We start from the raw sequence: 21211 nt of genomic DNA, 5'->3' as shown, positions 1-21211 counted from the left end.
ACTTCCACCTGTACCATAAGGTTCTAAGAGCAGATTATGTACGAAGAAATGAAGAGAACCAAAGCCAAAGTGGACAGATGCGAGATATATCTGAGAAAACACCGGATCCTTATATGGGTTTTCATAGATATTTTACTACAATGACTTATTTGGTACTTCTTTTAGAGCCTAATTATCATATATCCATAATTTTCTTTTTACACATTATTAATAATTCTTGTATAAATTTCAAAAACAATTCAATGCTTGTATGGTTAATAGACTTGGCTGAGAACACTTGAAAAAAAAAAACATAGATATACAAGTTTCCATAAACAGACACAATGCAAAGTAAAAACTGAATAGAATTCTGATGAATATAAAATCTGGGGAAGTTATAACTAACAACTTAAAAGTATATTTGCAGCAGCATGCCATCATCGGAGTATTTGACTGCCATAGTCTGTATTGAACTTCTCGTAGCGATGAGCATGTAAATGTGCCGACGGTCTGGTGTTCCTCAAAGCAGTTTCTATATCATTAGACGTAACTGGCCCAACATTCGGCAGCTCTGCAAACCACAAACTAGTTTTTGAGTTCATTATGTCATCTATATAAAAATGAAGCATGTTAAAAGCTGCAGGCAGAACAAGGAAATAAGAAAATAGAACATGTCCCGCCTAAAAGGATCCTTTCCTTCCAGAGTTTGTTCTTGTCTCCCATTCAAATGTCTTCTTCCAGCCAAATTGATAAGCAGATGGCAAGATTTTGAATTGAAATTAGGGCAAGACCAGATGATGTTGGCCTTATAACTACCAAGAAAACCTTAAAAAACTATTTAGCTTAACATGATTTGATTTATTTATCCTGGCTCCTAGGATATGCACAAAATTATTTATGCTAACAAAAGCTAGTAGCACTTTATGGTGGTAGTTGATAGTCAGAGATAAGAGTTCTGGAGTTTGCCAAACCAGACCTATAACTAAAGAAACAGAGAAAAGAAAGGAAAATTACTAAAATAAACTGATGAACGTGAATTGACACCTAAGGGGTTAAGTGTTAAGCCACCTAAATAATTGAGCTCCTATTTAGGGAAAATTTTGATTTTGCAAAGCTCATTATCAAGTTTATACATCCTTTAATTCAAGTATTAGAAAGCACATACCATCCTCAGGCACTACTTCCTGGTTATCTTCAAGGACAGCCATTAGGCGTCTCAAAGGTTGCATGGCTGCTTCTTTGCAAAGTAATCGAATATCTGAACCTGAGTAACCTTCTGATCTTTCCACTAATATATCATAAGGAAGAGACTCCTCACCATGCTGTTGGGGCAGAAGCTCTTCAAACATCGCTTTTCTTGCTTCAGGCTCTGGGAGAGGAACAAGGATCTTACTTTATGTGGTTAAAGGCAAACCGCTAATAATAGCAAGTCTTGAACTTCAAAAGATATTTATTTCATTAATTGTGTAAAAGATGCTATCAAATATAATTGCAAGTATCAAGCAATAGAGCATTACGAAACTGAATAGTTTAGAGACAGCACAAACACTGTGACCTGATTTACATCACAATCTAATCATGTTGGAAAGAAATTTAGAGCAGTTAGTTAGTTTCTAGGCTTCAATCGCATCCTGGTTTTTTGAGTAAATTTCTGTCCAGCCAGAATTCAAATGTGTATATTATAATCTTTTAAATTAATAATGTTTGAAAAGATTCAAGGTAAATTTAAATGTCAATGGATACTCGCTTCTCAAGACGACGGAGCATGGCAGCATCCAATTCCCAGGGGAGGTTTGTTGCTGCCAGAACAAACACGAGCTCATCTGACCGTGTCAAACCATCCATCTACAATGTAATTCTACTTATCAGTAGCAAATAAACATGATTTATTTTCTAAATCACTATAAACAGCATGTATGAGTTAAGTACTTTATTTTCTACTTATTGCAAATAATAAATACAAAAAACGATGCACCACTAGATCTGCTGCAGAGTCGGTTTAAGATGCTAACCATGCTCAAGGTTAAAATCACTTGCACGGAAGAAAACAATGCACCGCTTGATTCTAAAGTGAAAGAATGAGAAAAAATAAACAAGTGACGGTGATTACCACCAAATTTGTTTAAAACAATGCTCAGCAATGCTAAGTACACTTGTACATGGGCCAGACTAGGCTGCGGCCCAGATTTTTTTGCTTCCTTTACCCAAACTCAGGAGAGACCCAGGCAGGCCTAAAGGCCCTATTCACCATGTAGAAAATAATATGATAAAAATTAGTTTTAAATTAATACTTATAAATTTATAATGAAATTTGAATAAAAGGATTTTAATCTTAAATAACAATTCAGATCAGGGCACCCTGAATTCATTATCCAAGGCCCAGCTCGTCTAAGTTGATAGCCCAGCCTTTGGACAAGTCTAGCTACAAGGTATATAATCAATAGGAATAAATTATCAATCCAAGTTTTAATTTAATCACTCACATGCAACCACACAGCATATCTATATCCAAAAGAATAAGGACACGTTTTTTAGGAAACCTAACCTGTATAAGTATCTCAGTTTTCAAACGCCTACTGGCTTCATGCTCGCTGCGTCCTTCACCACCACGCTGACTTATAATGGCATCAATTTCATCAAGAAAAATGGTAGACGGTGCATGGTGTCTTGCTAGGTCAAATAGTACTTTTATTAACTTCTCAGAATCACCTGAAATGTTATGAACTCCGCAGTTAGATAAGTGAGTGTTATTTCAGGTAACTATAAAAGTTATTGGGTCCAGCCCTAGTAAGGATCTTTGGTTTATATCAATATTGTGATCCATATAGCTAGTCAAAGAACTTTATCGAAGATGACTCTTCTTTTTGTGCCAGGTAAAAAAAACTTTTATACCCACACAACCATAAACACAGCACATTTGACATTCCCACAATCCAATTAAAGAATAATGCTTATCCTGTAAGGTTCCCCTTTGACTAGATTTTGGTAAGAAAAAACAAAATATTAGGAGAGAAAAAGAATAGTCCCTCATTTAGTAGATAAATATCTAAGAATCTACATCTAAAACTCCTACCATTCTTATCATTAAAAAATTTAGGCTGTCATTTGAACTAAGGATTAATCAGAAAATATAATTGGACAGTCAAAGATACATCTATGTATTTTCCAATAATATCTTCCATTCTCCATTTTAGAGACAATTCTTCATAACTTTCATACATACCTACGACCAAATCCCTCTACAAATCAAAGAAGATATTGGAAAAATGTGTTTAACATACCACGCCATTTGCTGACAACAGATGATGCTGAAATATTGAAAAATGTGGTCTTGCATTCTGTTGCTACAGCCTTTGCCAGCATTGTCTGCAACCAAAATGGTAATTCAAATTGAAAATAGCATCAATGATAAAGAAAAAGAATAGCACTACCAAGATATGTTAAATCATTCGCCATGATGCATAAATTTTTCCTCTAGTGTTGAGGAGATTGACCTATGAAAAAAAAAATTTCTTTTGCACAAGGGTTTCCATAGGGGAAGGGTGAACGCAAGTATTGGGAGTAAAGCCCCCTAGGTTCATCAGTCTAAAATGTACTATGTGATTATGAAAGACATGTTTTCCTCATAATAACCATACATCTTGCATATCTAGAACAAATGAATCGCATAGACAAGATCAATCTGTTGGAAGCAACAGAACCAAATGTACACCTTTCCTGTCCCTGGGGGGCCAAAAAGGAGAATACCCTTCCATGGTGAAAGAAGACCAGTAAAGTACCTACAAGATATCAAATAAACTGAAATGAAACCCTCAAATTCCTACATAACATGTTATTGAATGTTTCATAACATTTACTAAACCAAGTTAACAAAATAAAATGTTGAGACAATTATGTGAGCAGTGGCTCATGCAGTGGCCACTGCGCCTAGCACTACGATAGGCAACATAACTTGACATTTTTGAGTTGACAATCTTTGGGAATAAAATTCTCAAGCTGAGAATCTTGCTGATGTTGTGGAAGTATGAGTCCTTCTATGAAGAAGATCCATTTGAAGCAACATATCTTGAAAATTGGGTCGAATCGAATCAAAGCAATTGGATCCCATGAAATAAAGAGATTGGATCAAGACTGCATTGAAGACTTATCTCCAACCTTCCTACATTAACTTAGACTTTATTATTATATTGTTTATTCAATTTTAGCTACAGTTTGTTAGAGGGATTGATTGTAATTGATCTAATATGCTCGCAAGTCTCAAACTTTTATATATTTGAAGAGATTTGTATAGGTTTTGTATCTAGTGTTTTTATCACTTATCTATTCTTTGAGGAGGAATATGAGAGAGCATTGAGGGTGTAAACAAGTTAATTGTTTGGTTTACAACCCAAATTTTCCCATGGTTTTCAGAGGAAAACTTAAAAGGTGAAATCTAGATTTTTTTAGTACCAAAGTGAGGTTGCTATATTAGGATCTGATAGGACTTAAATCACTTGTTATATTGAGTTTAAAAACAGGATGTGATATGACTTAAATCACTTGTTGTATTGAGTTTAAAGATAGTAGACTATCTCACTGAGCTAAGCTCTGTAGATGTAGAGAAACCAAACTGCATAAAGAACTTATGTGTTTTTATTTCTTTATCCGTGTTGCAGTGCTATTGTTCCTGGAAAAAAAATTTATGTTGTTCGAAAAGTCTTTTGACAATATAAAGATTATTTATTTGTATATAAATGACATTATTTGTATCATTCAAGTTTATAGTTATTTTTATTAGGATTTTTTCAATCAATAAAGTTGGTGGTATTTTTATCCTGGCACCCTCAAGACGAAGGTTCTGGTTTTGCCCCTGCAGTTATCTTTTTCAAGGAATTGTGGAATACCATGCTCAAAGTCCATGCTCTATGCCGCAGCAATACTTACTTGGGATATTTTATAGGCATAACAACTGCCTCTTTAAGTAAGCGTTTGGCATCCTCTAATCCCTTGATGCTTTCCCACTTAACATCTGGATTCCCTCGAACAATGTCCCTAAGAAGGATATGATGGTAGACAAAAATTTCCAGCTAAAATGTTAAAGAATATACTACCCAAGCATTCAAACTCTCCTAATGTAAGCATTTCTGTCACCAATGAAGTAATTGATATTTTAATAATTACCTACTTAAACTCTCTCCTAATGCACGCATTTCTGCAGATTCAAAAGCAGGAAGCAGAGACCTTTGCCTGTAAAAGAAAGAGAAAAGAACATCAAAATCTTCATTTCCTAAAAAGCTAGAGAATCCTAGAACTGATCCTAGCGGTCAATGTGACGAATGTGCATATAAAAGCCTATGTTCTAAGTGTACAGGAGAAATACATTAAGATCACGAATCAGAGAAATGAATGAACATACGGTCTCGAATCAAATCCATTAGACACCGCGCCATTTGAGTGCACCGAGTGTGTACCCTGAAATTGAAACAAAACAACAATAAATCATTCCAATCAAGAAACATGCAAAACGCCTAAAGAAAAACAGAAAATTAAGACCGCAAAATTACCTGGTTCCGGTACTGCTCGTAGATAGCCATATCAGAAGTGTTCCTGACAGGGTGGTTTTCTTTTGAAGTCACGTTCGAATTAGTGCCATTGGAGTCGAGCTCATCAGCAGTTTGACCATTTTGCGGCTCAGGCAATCTCTTCCTCCCAAACTTGGCATCATAAAATAGTTTAAAATCCTATGGAATAATAACATAATTGCTTAAAGAAAATGCTTAGAACTCTTTTTCTTTCCCTTTTCCTTCACATTTCTTCACAGTTGGATCAAAATTTAAGAGTTAGATAAAAAAATTCAATGCAATGCAATGCAATCCAAGCTAATAAATGAGTAAAAAAAGAAAAATAGTCAATCGAAGTAAGTCAAGTAGCTTCATACAGTTCAATTGACCAAAGGGAAATCAGGAAGAAAACGACGGTTTGACAACCAAACAGAAAAGGAAAAGGAAAAGAAAAACAAAGAAAGAAAGAAATAGAAAAGAAAAAGAGAGTACCAGAAAAGACCATCGAGTGAGAGAAGGTTCATCAGCCATTAATGGATTAAAATTAAAATCAGATTTTCTTTGGTGGAGAAAGGAAGAAAAGAGAGATTATAATTCAGATCTCTCTCTCTTTATTTTCCTCACTCTCTATGTTAGTTGAAATGAACAGAAAAGAGAAGAGCAGAGCATGTGCTTTAAAACCGGAGAAAATGGGATTTTATCTTATTTATGTTTTTCCCAAAAGTTTGCTTTGCCGGCTGTCCTATTATCAGCCACCCTTATATTTAATAAAAATTAATGAAATGGTAAAATTTAATTATTAAAGATTATAATTAATTATACATTCAAAACTTATCAGGAATATTCTTTTATAACAATATTTGTTATTTTATAAAGAGTTAAATATTAAAATTATATTTAAATTTTGATATGATGTTATTAAAAAAATTAAATTTTAATTGTACCGCATTAGTTCCAAACACATCTTGTACCATACCATCAGTGCATAATTTAATCCAATTCTCCGGTATAGGAATGAATGGTCTCGGCAGCTGTTGTCTAGATAGATCCTTCCTATGAAAGGAAGCACATTTGTAACAACCCTTACCCGTATCTAATGTCGGGATAGGGTTCGAGGCGTTACCAGACTTAAACATTCACAACATGCAAAACCGGGTCACAAAATTTTTTCCCAAAATTAAAACATCTCAAACACATGCATATCGTCCTTTATACAAGCCCTCGAAGCCTATAACATGTATCGAGGCGGTTAGGGACTAAATCGAGAACTTTGAAAATCTTTGGGCAACTTAACAAATTTTCTTGCTTTGGAGAGTCACACGCCCGTGTGGGTTGGGTCGTGTGGTCACACACGCCCGTGTGGCTTGGGACACGTCCGTGTCCTCAGCCAGTGTAACTCTCTGTTTATGACGTCAGCCAAACAAATTGATCCACATGGTCACGCCACACGCCCGTGTGCTAGACCATGTCCTCCACACGGCTGAGACACATGGCCGTGTCTCTGCCCGTGTGGCCAACACTTAGGCTATTTTCCTAGCCTTATGTTGTCCTTAATTCTTTCCCATACTTTACACATCATGGACCCAAATTATAGCATCAATTTAATGGTTAATCAACCTTGAGAAAGATTCAAATAAATAATTTGCATGTTGTCTTACATGTGTTTATTACCCAGCATTTAATCTCTACACATTCTACAATTGTCCATGTTTAATCATTATCAACTTACTACCATGCCAAATATTCATTCCATGGCCACGACCACCTCGAATGGTTCTAAGGCATTCATCGTATACGTGTGTTATACTAATTATTCATAGCAAACAATTATAATCACACGACATGCATTAACCCATAGCAGAAATAATTAGGCTTACAAGCCATAACCATAATAAGCCACATCTCATGGCTATATACAATAGATCGATATAATCCGGTACAATTTTCTAATCATAACATCTAATATAAAACTAGTCCTTATAGATGCCACTCACTTGAAAATGTTTAATACACATATGACAAAACTCTGGAGTTGATAGCTTGATAGTGTGATGCTGCCTCCGACGATCTTCAACCCCGTGCCGACCTGAGAACATTAAAAGAAATAGAGGGGGAGTAAGCTTTTGGCTTAGTAAGCCCATATGAAAATAATAAGCATTATAACAACATGTTTCCTTAGGTAATCAACTATAATGACACTTTTACTCATATTCTGGTTAAGCTATTTTCTCAAGCCGTAGTTACTAATTTATTTATATCTAGAGCTATGGAACTCCAAATTAAGATCCGTTAATTTTCCCTAAAACTAGACTCATTTATCTTCCTACAATAAAACTTCCAGAATTTTTTTGCCCGGCCAATAAGTACAGTTTATTCTTTAAATTCTCTCATTTTTTATTGTTTGACAACTTCAACCTTTCTTCACTTAAACTTATTTATCTCATAGTACGAGACTCAGATAATGTTCTCGTATCTTTTCCGTAAAATTATACTCATTAAGGATTTCATTCATATGATTCCTATCTCCTAATTATTTTTGTACAATTTCTAGTGATTTTCCCAAGTCAGAATAGGGGATTCCAAACTCATTCTAACTTTGTCTCACAAGAGTTCAAATATCTCATAATATGAGATTTCTTTACTTGCACCATTTCATTTATCTGAAACTAGACCCAATAAGCTTTAATTTCATATTTTATTCTGTCTCTAACTCAATTTCCACTATTTTTGGTGGATTTTCAAAGTCAGACTATTGCTACTGTCCAAAACTGTTTCAGTGCAAATTTATAGTAACTATCATAAGCTCATTGATCATGGACTCATCATTTCATGAAACCTATATCTCATTACACAATGTAAGTTAGCATGATACTACAACACAATTCATAATCATAAGCATAAGGATGGTTCATCTTTCAAACCCTTTTACTTGTTTATCATGTATACACATACATATGCATGAATTTGCTTACTCATCATTTATCACATTTCAATAAGGCATCACTTATGAGTATAATGTACGTATCTGTACATACCCATAGCATATGAATTAACATTACCTTTATCACCGAGCCCATCCTGGGACTTTCATTGTATTATTCATTATAATACCCGTTGAATTTCTCAAAAATCTCGATGGATAATCCATTTACCGTCAAGTCATACAAGTGATCATCTCAAGTACACACTCCCGCGAACCTCAAATTTTACGGCGAGATTACCAGTCCAGGCTAAATCTCTCGTAATATAAACTCATAGAGTATTGTTAGGATTACCAGTCCAGGCTAAATCCCCTACAACGACATATACTCAAATGAGATCGAATCTGAATTACCAGTCCAGACTAAATTCAGATCCTAATCGGATTACCCGTCCGGGCTAAATCCTTAATGCGCACATATTCTTCGGGAGGCTCGATCACTCAAGGAACACCTGTTCGGGATAGATCATTTTCTATATTTGAGATCAATGGATTACCCGTCCGAGCTAAATCCTTTTTTACAACACATGCAGGATCTCAAGTCATGTAGGCCATGGTTTATCCATCGGATTTCCCTTTTCATTCAACCGGGATTTTCTCTTTTCATCAAATATCTCATTATGCATAGCTGATCATGCAATGTACATCCAATTCAACACATTTCCATGTTTATTTAGACATTAGTCCATGAAATAAACATGGTATTGCATATAATTATTCTTAGGCATTTGTTACAATATATAATCTTTATATCAACTAAATAAATATCCATCACACTATGCTAACACATCAATTTAAGTTCAAGTATGAACAATAATATCATTTCATTATCATTGACATATGAACTTACCTCGGTTTCGAGTACAACTATTCATTTCGAGTTTGTGCTTAACCTTGTTCAACCTCGTTCTAAGCCTGAATCTTGTTTTCCTTGATCTGTAATATCACATTTAGCCTACTAATTAGTCATATTATTTATATGGGTCCAAAAATCATATTTTTACAAATTTTCATTTTGACCCCTAAACTTTCACATATTTCACTTTTTCCCCAATGCTCGTAAAATGATTTTTATTTAATTTCCTTGTATTTCAAGCCTATCTGAATCATTTTTATAACTACAATAGCCCGCAATTTCCACTAAATCACCCTTTTATGACTAATTTATAACTTTTACGATTTAGTCCTTTTTAAGCATTTTTACCGAAAATTACTTAGCAAAAGTCGTTTATTACACATCGAGCCTTCATATTCTACCATTAAACATCAAAATATATGTATATCATTCATAGGTAAATTTTTAAACATAAACCGCAACTCAAAATAATGGTAGAAATGAGTAGAGCATGTTACCGGGATTTCAAAAATATAAATAACATCAAAAACAAGGCTTGAATGCACTTACTATTGAGGTTGGAAGCTTGAAAACCCTAACCATGTCTTCTCCCATGCAATATCCGGCCATAGGTAGAAGATGGACAAGAAATTTGGCTTTTATTTTATCTTTTAGTCCATTTAATGACCAAATGACCAAAATGCCCTTTGAGCATTTCTTTGAAATTTTATCCATCCAAGCCTATTTTTGTCCAAAATTTTAGAACTTGGTAAAATTTCTATTAAATACCCTCTAATTAAAAATCTAATTCAATTTCATGCTAAAAACTTCTAGAACTCATATTTTGCAATTTATTCAATTTAGTCCTTAAACTCTAATCGAGCACCTTAGACATAAAATTTCTTCATGAAATTTTCACACAATCGTGTAAACATATAATAGACCTTATAATAATCATAAATAATTATTTTACTTCTGATTTGTGGTCTCAAAACCACTGTTTTGACTAGGCCTTAATTCGGGATGTTACAACATTATTTTACCTAGGTGTATGAATTTTTAACAATGTCATTTGCTTTCCAAAGAACAACTTGGAAGATGAAAAGATTTTGATTTTTCCATATTCCCTAGGCAATCAAACCAAAAAGCCTCGACCAAACAACCTTGTCCATAACTAGTTTAAAATGACTAAGTAAATTGAACTTAACCCAATCATGATGATTACCTGCAAAGAACTACCCACGTAGCTCATTTGGAAAAACTTGCATCCAAGTTTCCTTAGCTGGAGGACAATATCTCATGGCATGTAAGATATCCTCAAATTGATATCCACACAGCCCATAAGAACTGTCATACCCTATGCCTCGCTTAACTCGTTCTACATTAGTAAGTAGGCATTATTTTAAAGCAAGCCATAAGAAGAGTCTAACTCTCTAAGGACATTGAAATTTCCACAAAATATTCCATTCCACATTCCTTGGGCTATTCGATCTTTCTTGTAAACGCTAGTAAACACTCTTAAGGGGAAAAAAACCAGTTGAAGTCTAAGCCCAAATAATCCTGTCACGACCTATAGAGATGTGTGGCGGAGGAATAATTACGATACACCTAATAATCTCCTCTAGTAGCTAAATACGAAATAGATCCAAATTATAAGTTCCTTCCTCAATAATCATCTTAGTAAGCAAACAGTCTTGATTGATATTAGCATAGGACAGAACCTGATAGATTAGAGGTCCTACATCTAGAATCCACGGATCCTTCCAACAACGAATATTATTCCCATTCCCCATAGACTAAAGAAAATTCTCTTGGAGTAGAGGCCAAACCTTAGAGAGTGCCCTCCAAAGGAAAGAACATCATCTTCATGAAATATCTTCTTACATCTCTTCTTTCATTCCATACTTGGACCTAAGAACACTAACTCGTAAAGCATCCATTTTTTAGACTAGATTGTACCTCAGTTTCATCATAAAAGAGGTATTTTAGTCCCTCAACTGTCAAAAGCTAAGACCACCATATGATCTAGGCTGACAAATAGCCTAATAACTGACCAAATACATCTTCTGTCGATCCTCAAAGGACTCTTCAAATAAATTGTCGAACAATACTTTCGATTTCATCATACAATCCTTTAGGGATCATCATAGATTGTATGAAGTAATTAGGAATCGACAACAAGACCGTCTATACAAGAGTAGCTCTATCAGCTATAGAGAGTTTTCTAGCATCCCATCTATTTAGCTTGTTACAAACCTTATCAACAACAAAATGCAAGGTACTATTTGAAATCTATCATCGAGAAGAGGCAACCCCTAGATAAATACCAAGATTTTGAACTTTACGAAAACCAAGAATTCCACTCAACTACTCTTCAATTCCATCATCTATACTTTTGGAAAAGTAAATATTAGTTTCTCGAGCATTAACCCCGGTGCCTAAAGTAAGCACAAAACCTCTCTAACAAATCTTTAAGGAGAAAAGTTTGTTGAATATTTGCATGACCAAAGATAACAAGACCGTCCGCAAAGAAAGGATGTGAAAGAGAAGGACCAAACTTGATAAGCAGATAGGTCGACAATGACCTTTATCTATAGCATGAAGAATACTATGTCCGAGCCACTCCATACACAGAACAAACATAGATGGGGATAAAGGACAGCCCTATTGAATACCTTTCCTAGGTTTGAACTTCTACGTAGGGATCTCATTCCACAACACCTACATTGTAGAATTCATGATAGCAGACATAATAACATTTATAAGCATATTAGAAATACTTACAGCCCTAAGAGAGGCTTCAATAAACTCCCAACAAACTTTGTCGTAGGCTTTTTCAAGGTCAATTTTGATTGTCATCCAATTTTTGTTCTTATGCTTACATTTCATTTAGTGAATAACCTCTTGAGTAATGAGGATGTTGTCAGTGATATTTCGACCCACAATAAAGCTCGCCTGTTCTTGTCTAATGATCTTAAGGAACAAATTTAAACTAGTTAGCAATAACCTTTATCACCAACTTATACATCATTGAGCACATGCTGATGGAGTGAAATTGTGTCAAATTCTCAAGGTTAAGAACCTTAGGAATGAGGACTACCAATATATTATTAAAATCAAGCTCAATACATTTTTAAAAAAAATTGATTTAACGCACTTATAATTCATTGTTCCAACTAAATATCACTGATTCTGAAAGAAACAAGTTTAAAAACCATCACTCCCCGGTGCCTTCAAAGGAGACATATCAAACAAAGCAATTTTAATTTCATCATTAGACACTTCCTTTCCAAGAAATTGAATATCACCATGCTCAATCAAAAGTTGGAAAAGCACTAGATCACTTATGGGCTCAGGTTGCTCACTATACAACTTTTGAAAGAAACTAATTGCTTCAAGTTGAAGGGCTTCAGCATTATAGATCCATTCACCACTATCATTTTTAAAGTAGTAATATGGTTCTGTTTCCTCCTTTGTAAAGTACGACAATGAAAAAACTTAGTATTCCAGTCACCCAGATTTAGCCATTCACATCAAGACTTTTGTTTCCACATAATCTCATCATGATGGAGAACTATCCAATTCATCACGCACTTCCATTTCAGAATGAAAGAGCCTACTAGAGTAAAAAAAAACCCCATCATTCTTTGAATACTTGAAAGCTTATTCAACATATGCTATTTGCAAGTTCTAATGTGTTTGTAAATAGTTCGAGTCCACTCCTTTAACCCCAAGGAAAAATTAGAAAGGGAGCACATCAAATTACCATTTAAACTTCCCCTTTTAGAAAAATTCAGAAAAGACAGATGTTCCAGCCATCTACCTAAAAATCTAAAAGGTCAGAGCATTTTTTTAAAATTCCATCCTCAGGTTTCAAGGAAAAGAAAAGCAATGTATGGTTAGACTTAAGCCTTGAAAGGTGGGTGACCAAACTACTAGGGAAGCATCATTCCCGACAGCTTTGTTAAGCCTCTCAAACCCCCCTTCTACACCAAGTGAACTAGGGGCCTCTAAAACCCAAATCATGTAAGGCAATAGAATTCATTAAGTCACCAAAAAGAGAACACCTCATTCCATTAATTTGTCTCCCCTTATTCTCGCTAGCAGAAAGGATGAAATTAAAATCTCCAATAGCAAGCCAAACGACATCCCCAATTGGAATAGTAACCTTAAGCCCTTCCCAAAGAAATTTTCGTTTTTGCCTGTTAGGACTACCATATACAAAAGTAATAAAAATGGGTTGTCGAAGAATATGATCAATGATCCGAATAAGAATAAATTGGGGGTGGGTATGGATTACCTCAACCAGAACCGAGTCTTTCCAGCCAACCCAAATTCCTCCGGAGAAACCAACAACTTCCACACAATGAGAAAATTGAGAGCCCAACTTAGCAATAATATTGTCTACTTTTGTACCATTAACTCTTGTTTCTAACAAACTGACGATATTCGACTTATATCCCACGTTATAATCTCGAAATAAGTGAGAAAATTTTAATTTGGCACAACTTTGACAATTCCATGAAAGAACTGATAAATTCATAATAAAATGCGAATATAAAGAGAAAATATTAACCTTTATTGTTTAGCAAAGACTGAGCTTCCCAAACTGTTCCCATTCCTTGGTAAGGTACTCGTGTCATCAACAACATCAATTTAGGAACTAATAAGTTCAACCATAGAATTCATAGTGTCTGAGATAGGAGTACGTGATAGCCTTGAATCTATTCCTCACGACCCTAAATAATCATGTTACGAATCTTGCCATTTCTATTCGAGTCAGCTTTTCCACCATTTCCACATCCCTTACTAACATGGATACCCTTCATTGTTTCAACAGAACTGTTTCCCTTCAATACTCTTTATCCAAATGAAGCCAAATTTTCTTTAAAAGAAATGGTCGAATGTCTGCTAGAATCAATAACTCCATCTTTCAATGAAACCTCTGTCCCAACCGAACCAACAAAAATAGGATTAATAAAGGTTGTTCAATTAGGGACTTACTTTGTCAAATTTTACATACTATCACTACAATCTACATCTGTATGTATATTGGGATTAGATGCTTCAAAAGTGGAATTAGAGACCGTAAGCTTAAACTCCTTCTGGGCCATACCAATTGATCCAATTTATTACTAACCAAATAATGAAGAGAGGGGTTAATGGATATTTGCCCAACCCTTTATCCTATTGGATTTCCATGTCCAAATATGGGCTAGGGATGTCCAAAGGAGATTTTTCATACTTTGGCCCAATTTTCCCTCCAGAGTCCAAATATATTGCTTTATCCTTTTTATTACCAGACGGGCCTACAGAATCATAACCTTATCCAACTAAATTTCCATGAGAGGCTCTTTTAGACTTTGCCCTAGCTTTAAGAGAATCCATCGATGATTTATCACCTTAGCTTCTAAGCCGCCATCAATGTTATCTTCAGAAATAAGGGCTCGAAATCTGGAGCCATTTACTTCCAATCCCGATTTTTTAGCCTACTAACTATGAGTATCCTTTGGATTCTGTCCAGATTTACTTTCAACCACCATCCAAGGCCTATATGCCACCGATTCCCTGACCGACTTCTCCTCAGCCACCGCTGAAACTTCCACCACCGACTGGTTCGAAACAATGGGCATGCCTCTAATATAACCATACTGTTGGAAAAATAGGTTTGGAAAACATAGTAGAAAATAAATTTAGGGAAAACCAGAGTTTAAAATTTTTTCCCAAATTAAGATCTTGGTTGTTATATCTAAAGTAATAAACACTTAATCAAAATTGTACCTTTTCGATTCGTTTAGGATGAGCGCTTTGACCAAGTAGTCTTCTCCGTTATCTTCAAGCTCACGTCTGCCAAGTGTGGGCTCGCTTCGAATCAGAAAATTTTCACAAAAATTATCAATGGGGTAATTTTGTAATTTCTCTAAAATTTTGGGTCAAGTTGTAAATCAGAAAAATAAATCTAGAAATTTTCTGGAATAATCTCTTCAGAGAATTTTCTCTCTACAACTTCCTCTTGAATTCAAGTGTGTGTAAATAATGACTTAAGACTCTCTTTATATAGGGAGAGTTTAGAGAGTTTAACAATAATTAAACTTAATCACTTTAATATTAATTTAATAAAATACTATTAAGATAAGTATTAAATTAAATTTAATATTAAACTATTAAAATAATATTATTTTTAGAATAATTAATCTGAAATCAAATTCTCTAGTAGAGTCCCAATAGCAGCGTAACTTTTTCACTGCTCAACCATCGATGACTAACCATGGCCCTCACAACCACTGGCACCACCATATCTGGTGATGTAAGTGCAACACCCTTACGACACATCGAGCCGGTTCAGCTGCTGCCAGTTCGGTCTGCGTCAATGATGACCCGATCGATCCAGTCTAGCCACCAATTGGATTGTCGATCTAGTTTCACATACCGAGCTTGATTCGATCAGTTTTTATGTCTTAGTCTCGGTTTTGAGCTCTCAGTCCCAATTTACGATCTCAGGTCCAATTTTCAAGTTCAATTACCCATTGGGTCAATTGTCTGACTTGAAAATTAACTTCCAAAAATATCATATTAATTATAATTGATTTGAATAATTTAATTTTACTTGATCTGAATTAATTTTTCCAAAAATCACTTAGATTTTCCAAATTAATTTTTCATGAAAATTCTTTAATCAAATTCTCTAGTTGAACATTCTCACGACCACCTAATTTAATTCCACATTGAATAAATTGACTCAATTAAATTATTCCCAAAGTCGTAGAATTTTCTTCTGATTCAAATGCAGTCTGATTGAGCATTTATTGAGCTAGTGGATGGAGCAATCGAACATATACAATTAGGCTCTAGTGATTGCAATTATGTCTAGAAGCATCATTTTGATAATTCGCAATTACTTAATCATGGAGTCAATCCACAAGAAGTACCATAATTGAAAACTCCTTATTGTATACTCTTTATGAAAGTAATTCATCCAACTACTTTGTCCAATGACCTCGTCATGTGTGTGTTACCCTCATATTATATCCTTAATTCATTTAAGTTAAATCCGTTTACTTAATACAATCCTATTTTATTTCATTGTCACATTTTATGTTCTTAATGATTAATATGATCACTGTCAACAAATGACTATGATAAATTGCTTGTTCGAGAACAAGCAACCCGTGGTCACGTTCTATATTTATTAATCCACACAATGTCAATGAGAGGATATCATTAACTCTTTAATTGAGCTATGAATTCAACTATTGCTAGTAAAGCCATGCCATATGCAAGTCATGTACCTAACATATCGGCCATGGGTTCGATCATCTTTAAAGCATAAGCCTCCACTTATCTCAAAGCATATGAGTTGTATACGCATGGTTAGTAACTAACTCAGGATTTAGATAAGTTACACCATGAATGTCACAAGTGAATTAATTCACAAACAGATTCAGAATTAATTCATCTTGGGTCTAGTCCAATGTATCATTCTACCAATGAATACATCTATGTCTCTACTCATAGAGTCAACTGCTCTAATAGCCAAGGCTAGTCATCTCTCCAATTGGAATTGTAGATGACATAATAATCATTCTCAATATTTGAATCAAATGCTCACTTTGATTTTTTTACGGGATTACAAACTCATTTAGACATTTTTATACTAAAGTAGGTCGTTTTTCCTGCAATGTAAACGTTCTTTACAATGCCACTTATCTTCAGTTTGAACTTTAGATAATCAATGGGCTAATATTTGTTTGTCACAATTTCACTATACATGCAAAATATAAAAAACATAAATACAAAAGACATAATAGTGAAATGTGAAATTAACTTTATTTATTTATTCATCGTTTAAATAAATAGAAAAAATTTACATGTTTATTATAATACGCGCATATTTCCCAACACATACCTCCCGCAGCAAAAGCACAACACCGAAAGAGATTCAAACTCAACTCGCTAAATGTTTCTGTTGATCAGAACTTGGGAAACCAACGGCTTATCAAGGTTTACATAAACTGCCATCCGAGCAAATTTCCCTTTTGTTCCACTATCAGTGTTAAATTCCATCTTTGCAGCTTTACCGATAGTTCCCCCAATCTCTTAAGAAATATAAAAAGTCCGAGAGACCTGAGATCTAATCCATGCCTTCACAACACTCAGATAAAGCTGCATCGGGTTAAAGTCCATTATCCGAGGCTGCACTATAAGGTATTGCCTGTAAATAATCCATGGTCTTTGAGATAAGACTTTCTCATAATCATTATTATTCTAGAATTTTGCTAGGAAATATCCCTTCTCTATATCCATTAACTGAAACGGAGAGGAAGGTTGCCAAATACTATTGATTCTGTTTTGTAGGGTTGTGTATTCGATGGGTCGTCCTAAGAGTTTGATTGTAACAGCCCATCCGGCGAAGTCTTTATTTATGGTTATTGATTATTGTGCTAAGTTAGTTTTGAGTAAGTAAAGTATTAGTTGTGGCTAAGTATAAGATTTTGTATATGCGTTGATTGGTGAATTCCATGATTTGGCAAATTTGTGTTTTGGTAAATTCTATGCTTTTCGCGAGATTTGTGGTTTGGCAAATTCTTCTATTGAGTATATGCCACCGCAAATGTTTTGGTGAAGTCGTCAAATATTTAGTTTCATAGATTTATTTATTATTTTTCTAAGACTATTTAGTTAGCTTAATAAGAATTGGTTAGAATGGAACTAAGATACTGTAGTTGATAAGACTTAAATTATGATAAACACACTTAATCAGGAAAATCAAGAGTGTTAGTGGAATAATCTGATCCTTCCACTAAACCTTGTCTCCGTGCTTAAGTATATGAGAATATCAGTGTCTTCACCGATAAAATTTTATGTTTTATTCTCATTTATCTTCTTTTTTATTTTTTCTGCACTTTTTTTTTGAAAAGCTTAAGTCCAGAAACCTTATTGAAGTTGAGCTCGCTGTATTCAACCAACTCTCATGTTGTTTTAGCTTTACGGTAAATACTGATGAACCCTAGGTTATTTTTATAATTATTTACGTGTTTTTAGCTCTGCATGCATAAGTGTTAGAATTATATGTAAGGGACGAAACTTCTTGATTATAGGTTATGTGTTAACTTTTCTTGCATGTATTTTTGGGTTCAATGGAGTAATGATCTTGTAACACCCCGAAATATAGCCTAGTCGGAATAATGGTTTTGAGACCATAAATTCGATGTTAAAATATTTAGATTATGACCATAATGAGATTTAGAATATAAGAATATGCATGTGGTAAAGTTGCATGAGGAAATTTTAAGAATAAAGTGTTCAATTAGAAAATAAGGACTAAATTGAATAAGATGCAAAATTTGGGTTTTAGGGATAATTTGTGTGAAATTGTTTTGGATTATGAATTAGAGAGCAATTTGCCCGATTTCTAAATTTTTGGAAAAATATGGACATCCAAGGAAATTTTTGTAAGTTTAGTGAATAAGGGCATTTTGGTCATTTGGATATTAAATGAATTAAAAAGGGAAAAAGAGCTAAAAATCAGCTCATCTTCCTCATGTTGCTGCTGAAACTTCAAGGGTACCATAGCTAGGGTTTCTTCAACTTTCAAGCTTGATAGTAAGTCAATCCTAGCCCCGTTTTTAATGCTCTTTGTATTTTTGACATCCTTGCAACTTGCTCTCTTCATTTCTACCATAATTCATGCTAGGATTTATTTTTAGAAAATTACCCATGCATGAGTTAGATGTATTTTGATGGATTATGGAAGAATATGATAGTTTAAGGTATGGAGAACAACTTTTGTTAAGTGATTTTGCATGGAAACACCAAAAATGACTTATTTGTAAAAGTTGAAAAATGGGTAGAAAGTGTGAAATGGAGGAAAGTATGGGCTGCTATAAGTACAAGAAGCATTCAGCTAGACTTGGGTAACTAAGAAATCACTTGCATTCCATCAAACGAGCCTAGGGACTAAATTGTGAATAAGTGAAAGTTTAGGGGTAAAATGGTAATTTTATCAAAGCATGAATTTAGGATCAATTTGTGTAATGTATGAAGTTAATGAGCTAAATTTATTATTATAGATTAAGAAAGGCGAGAACCGAATTTTGATAAAGCCAAGAACAAAGCGTTCGAGGCTTAAGCACTATACCGAATATTTTGTACCGAGGTAAGTATTCGTGCAAATAAATATTTTTATTGACGTTTTAAATGTTCAAATAATATTTAGATTAAAAATATGTTACGTGGTTACTTTTTTGCTTTAATGTGTTTTGATGTTTTATTTTTATGTTACAAGTGTTGCCATGCTAATATTTGTATCTGATAATGTCATATAATATAAGGCCAACATTCCGAGAATGTCCGACAAAGAGACGAAAGTCTTAAAACCCATTTGAACTTAGGAATAGGTAAGGATACAAGTGACATGTCACTAGGATAACTATGTATTTATGAGCTTATTTGATGGCATGATACATGCTAGGTCCGGGAGCTTGTGCAGCCTCATTGAGAGGCATGTAATTATGTGGTACACGCTAGATCCGAAAGCTTATGTAGCCCCGTTGAAAGGCGTGATTATGTGATACATGCTAGGTCCGGGTGCTTTTAGGTAGCCCTGTTGAGAGGCGTGCTATGTTATGTTATTGCACTTCGGTGCATACGTATCCGAGTATCTTGTTCATTATTCCAAACGTTCAATGGGTAATACACATGTAGTTTGAATGTGAGCTAGGTAAAGTATATATGTATGCATGGAAGTAAAAAGTTATGTGCTTAAACTTGTATACTCTTATGACTACAATGATTAATGGCAATGCATGTCTTTATGTAAAATCTTTGAAAATATAGATCATACGATTTGATAGAAGATTTGAAATAGTGACAAAGATATAAATAATATTCTAAAGTCTAAATAAGATTTACTTTATTTGTATGTGTACTTACTAAGCTTATAGCTTCCCCCTCTACTGTTTTTTCCATTCCTTTTAGATTTGTCAAGCTAGCTCAAAGGATCGGGAACGTCGGAGCTCGGGTCACACTATTAACTAAACTGTGGGTATAATACATTTGATTATTTTGAACCATGGCTTGTATAGGTGATTATTGTTTTGTATATGTTTCATATGTCTAGTCCAAAGTATTGGTGCTCTATTTGGAATGATCATTTTGTATATGGCCAAGTGATTTGGTCCATGTAACCTTTTTGAGATGTCCTCCTATGATGTTTCTATTATACGCATGTCAAATTATGTATGTGCTTGCGATATGGGTTAAATGGTAAAATGATATACATGTTGGTGTGCATGAGAGATTTTGGGTGACCAATGGCTTGGAAAGTAGCCTCCAAACGATCCACATGGATGGACACACTAGTAGGTGTCTAGTATGTACGTGACACACGAGAAGCCCACACGGGCGTGTTGTTCAGCCGTGTGTCCCCTGCATCCTAAAATTTTCACGTTGCATGCTTTGTAGTGTCTACACGGGTTGAAGACACGGCCGTGTGTCTCAACCGTGTGGAGCACACGGCATAATCACACGGGCGTGTGCCTTGAACGTGTGCCCCTAAATAAATGATGACGTCATAAACAGAATGTCCAGGTTTTCAGACATGGGTGACGACATGGGCGTGTCTAGGCCGTGTGAGAGGATACGGGACAAGGACACAGGCGTGTGCCTAAGCCGTGTGAAAACCACTATACTTGATCGAAAAAATTATAAAATTCATATTTCCACACGGGCTAGGGACACGACCGTGTCCCCAGCCTACGGGCGTGTGATATGCCTTCACTTGGGCGTGTGAGGCCAAAATGCAAAAATTTTCATAAGTTTTTCATATGTTCTCGGTTCGGTCCTGAACCACTCCAAAGGTATGTTTAGGCCTCGTAA

General features: G+C 34.8%; 1 protein-coding gene across 2 annotated transcripts; it reads right to left on the bottom strand.

Annotated features, from left to right (window-relative positions):
* Positions 1-281: 281 nt before the first annotated feature.
* LOC107899080 (katanin p60 ATPase-containing subunit A-like 2) lies at positions 282-6255 on the bottom strand. 2 transcript variants are annotated; one of them, XM_016824699.2, is made up of 11 exons: positions 6012-6255; positions 5523-5672; positions 5375-5430; positions 5140-5205; positions 4903-5010; positions 3692-3758; positions 3261-3345; positions 2525-2688; positions 1723-1824; positions 1145-1367; positions 282-550 (listed from the first exon to the last, which is right to left on the bottom strand). In XM_016824699.2, the coding sequence occupies exons 1-11, from the start codon at positions 6048-6050 to the stop codon at positions 417-419; spliced, it is 1194 nt and encodes a 397-aa protein (XP_016680188.1). In that variant the 5' UTR covers positions 6051-6255; the 3' UTR covers positions 282-416. The 2 variants fall into 2 exon arrangements, with proteins under 2 accessions (XP_016680188.1, XP_016680182.1); XM_016824693.2 differs by having other exon boundaries at positions 5523-5699; positions 6012-6249.
* Positions 6256-21211: the final 14956 nt, after the last annotated feature.

The sequence above is a fragment of the Gossypium hirsutum genome, chromosome A06, assembly GCF_007990345.1.
Source record: "Gossypium hirsutum isolate 1008001.06 chromosome A06, Gossypium_hirsutum_v2.1, whole genome shotgun sequence".
In the NCBI taxonomy this organism is placed as follows: domain Eukaryota; kingdom Viridiplantae; phylum Streptophyta; class Magnoliopsida; order Malvales; family Malvaceae; genus Gossypium; species Gossypium hirsutum.
Note: the sequence above shows the minus strand (reverse complement) of the source record. Positions and strands in the feature narration are given on the sequence as shown.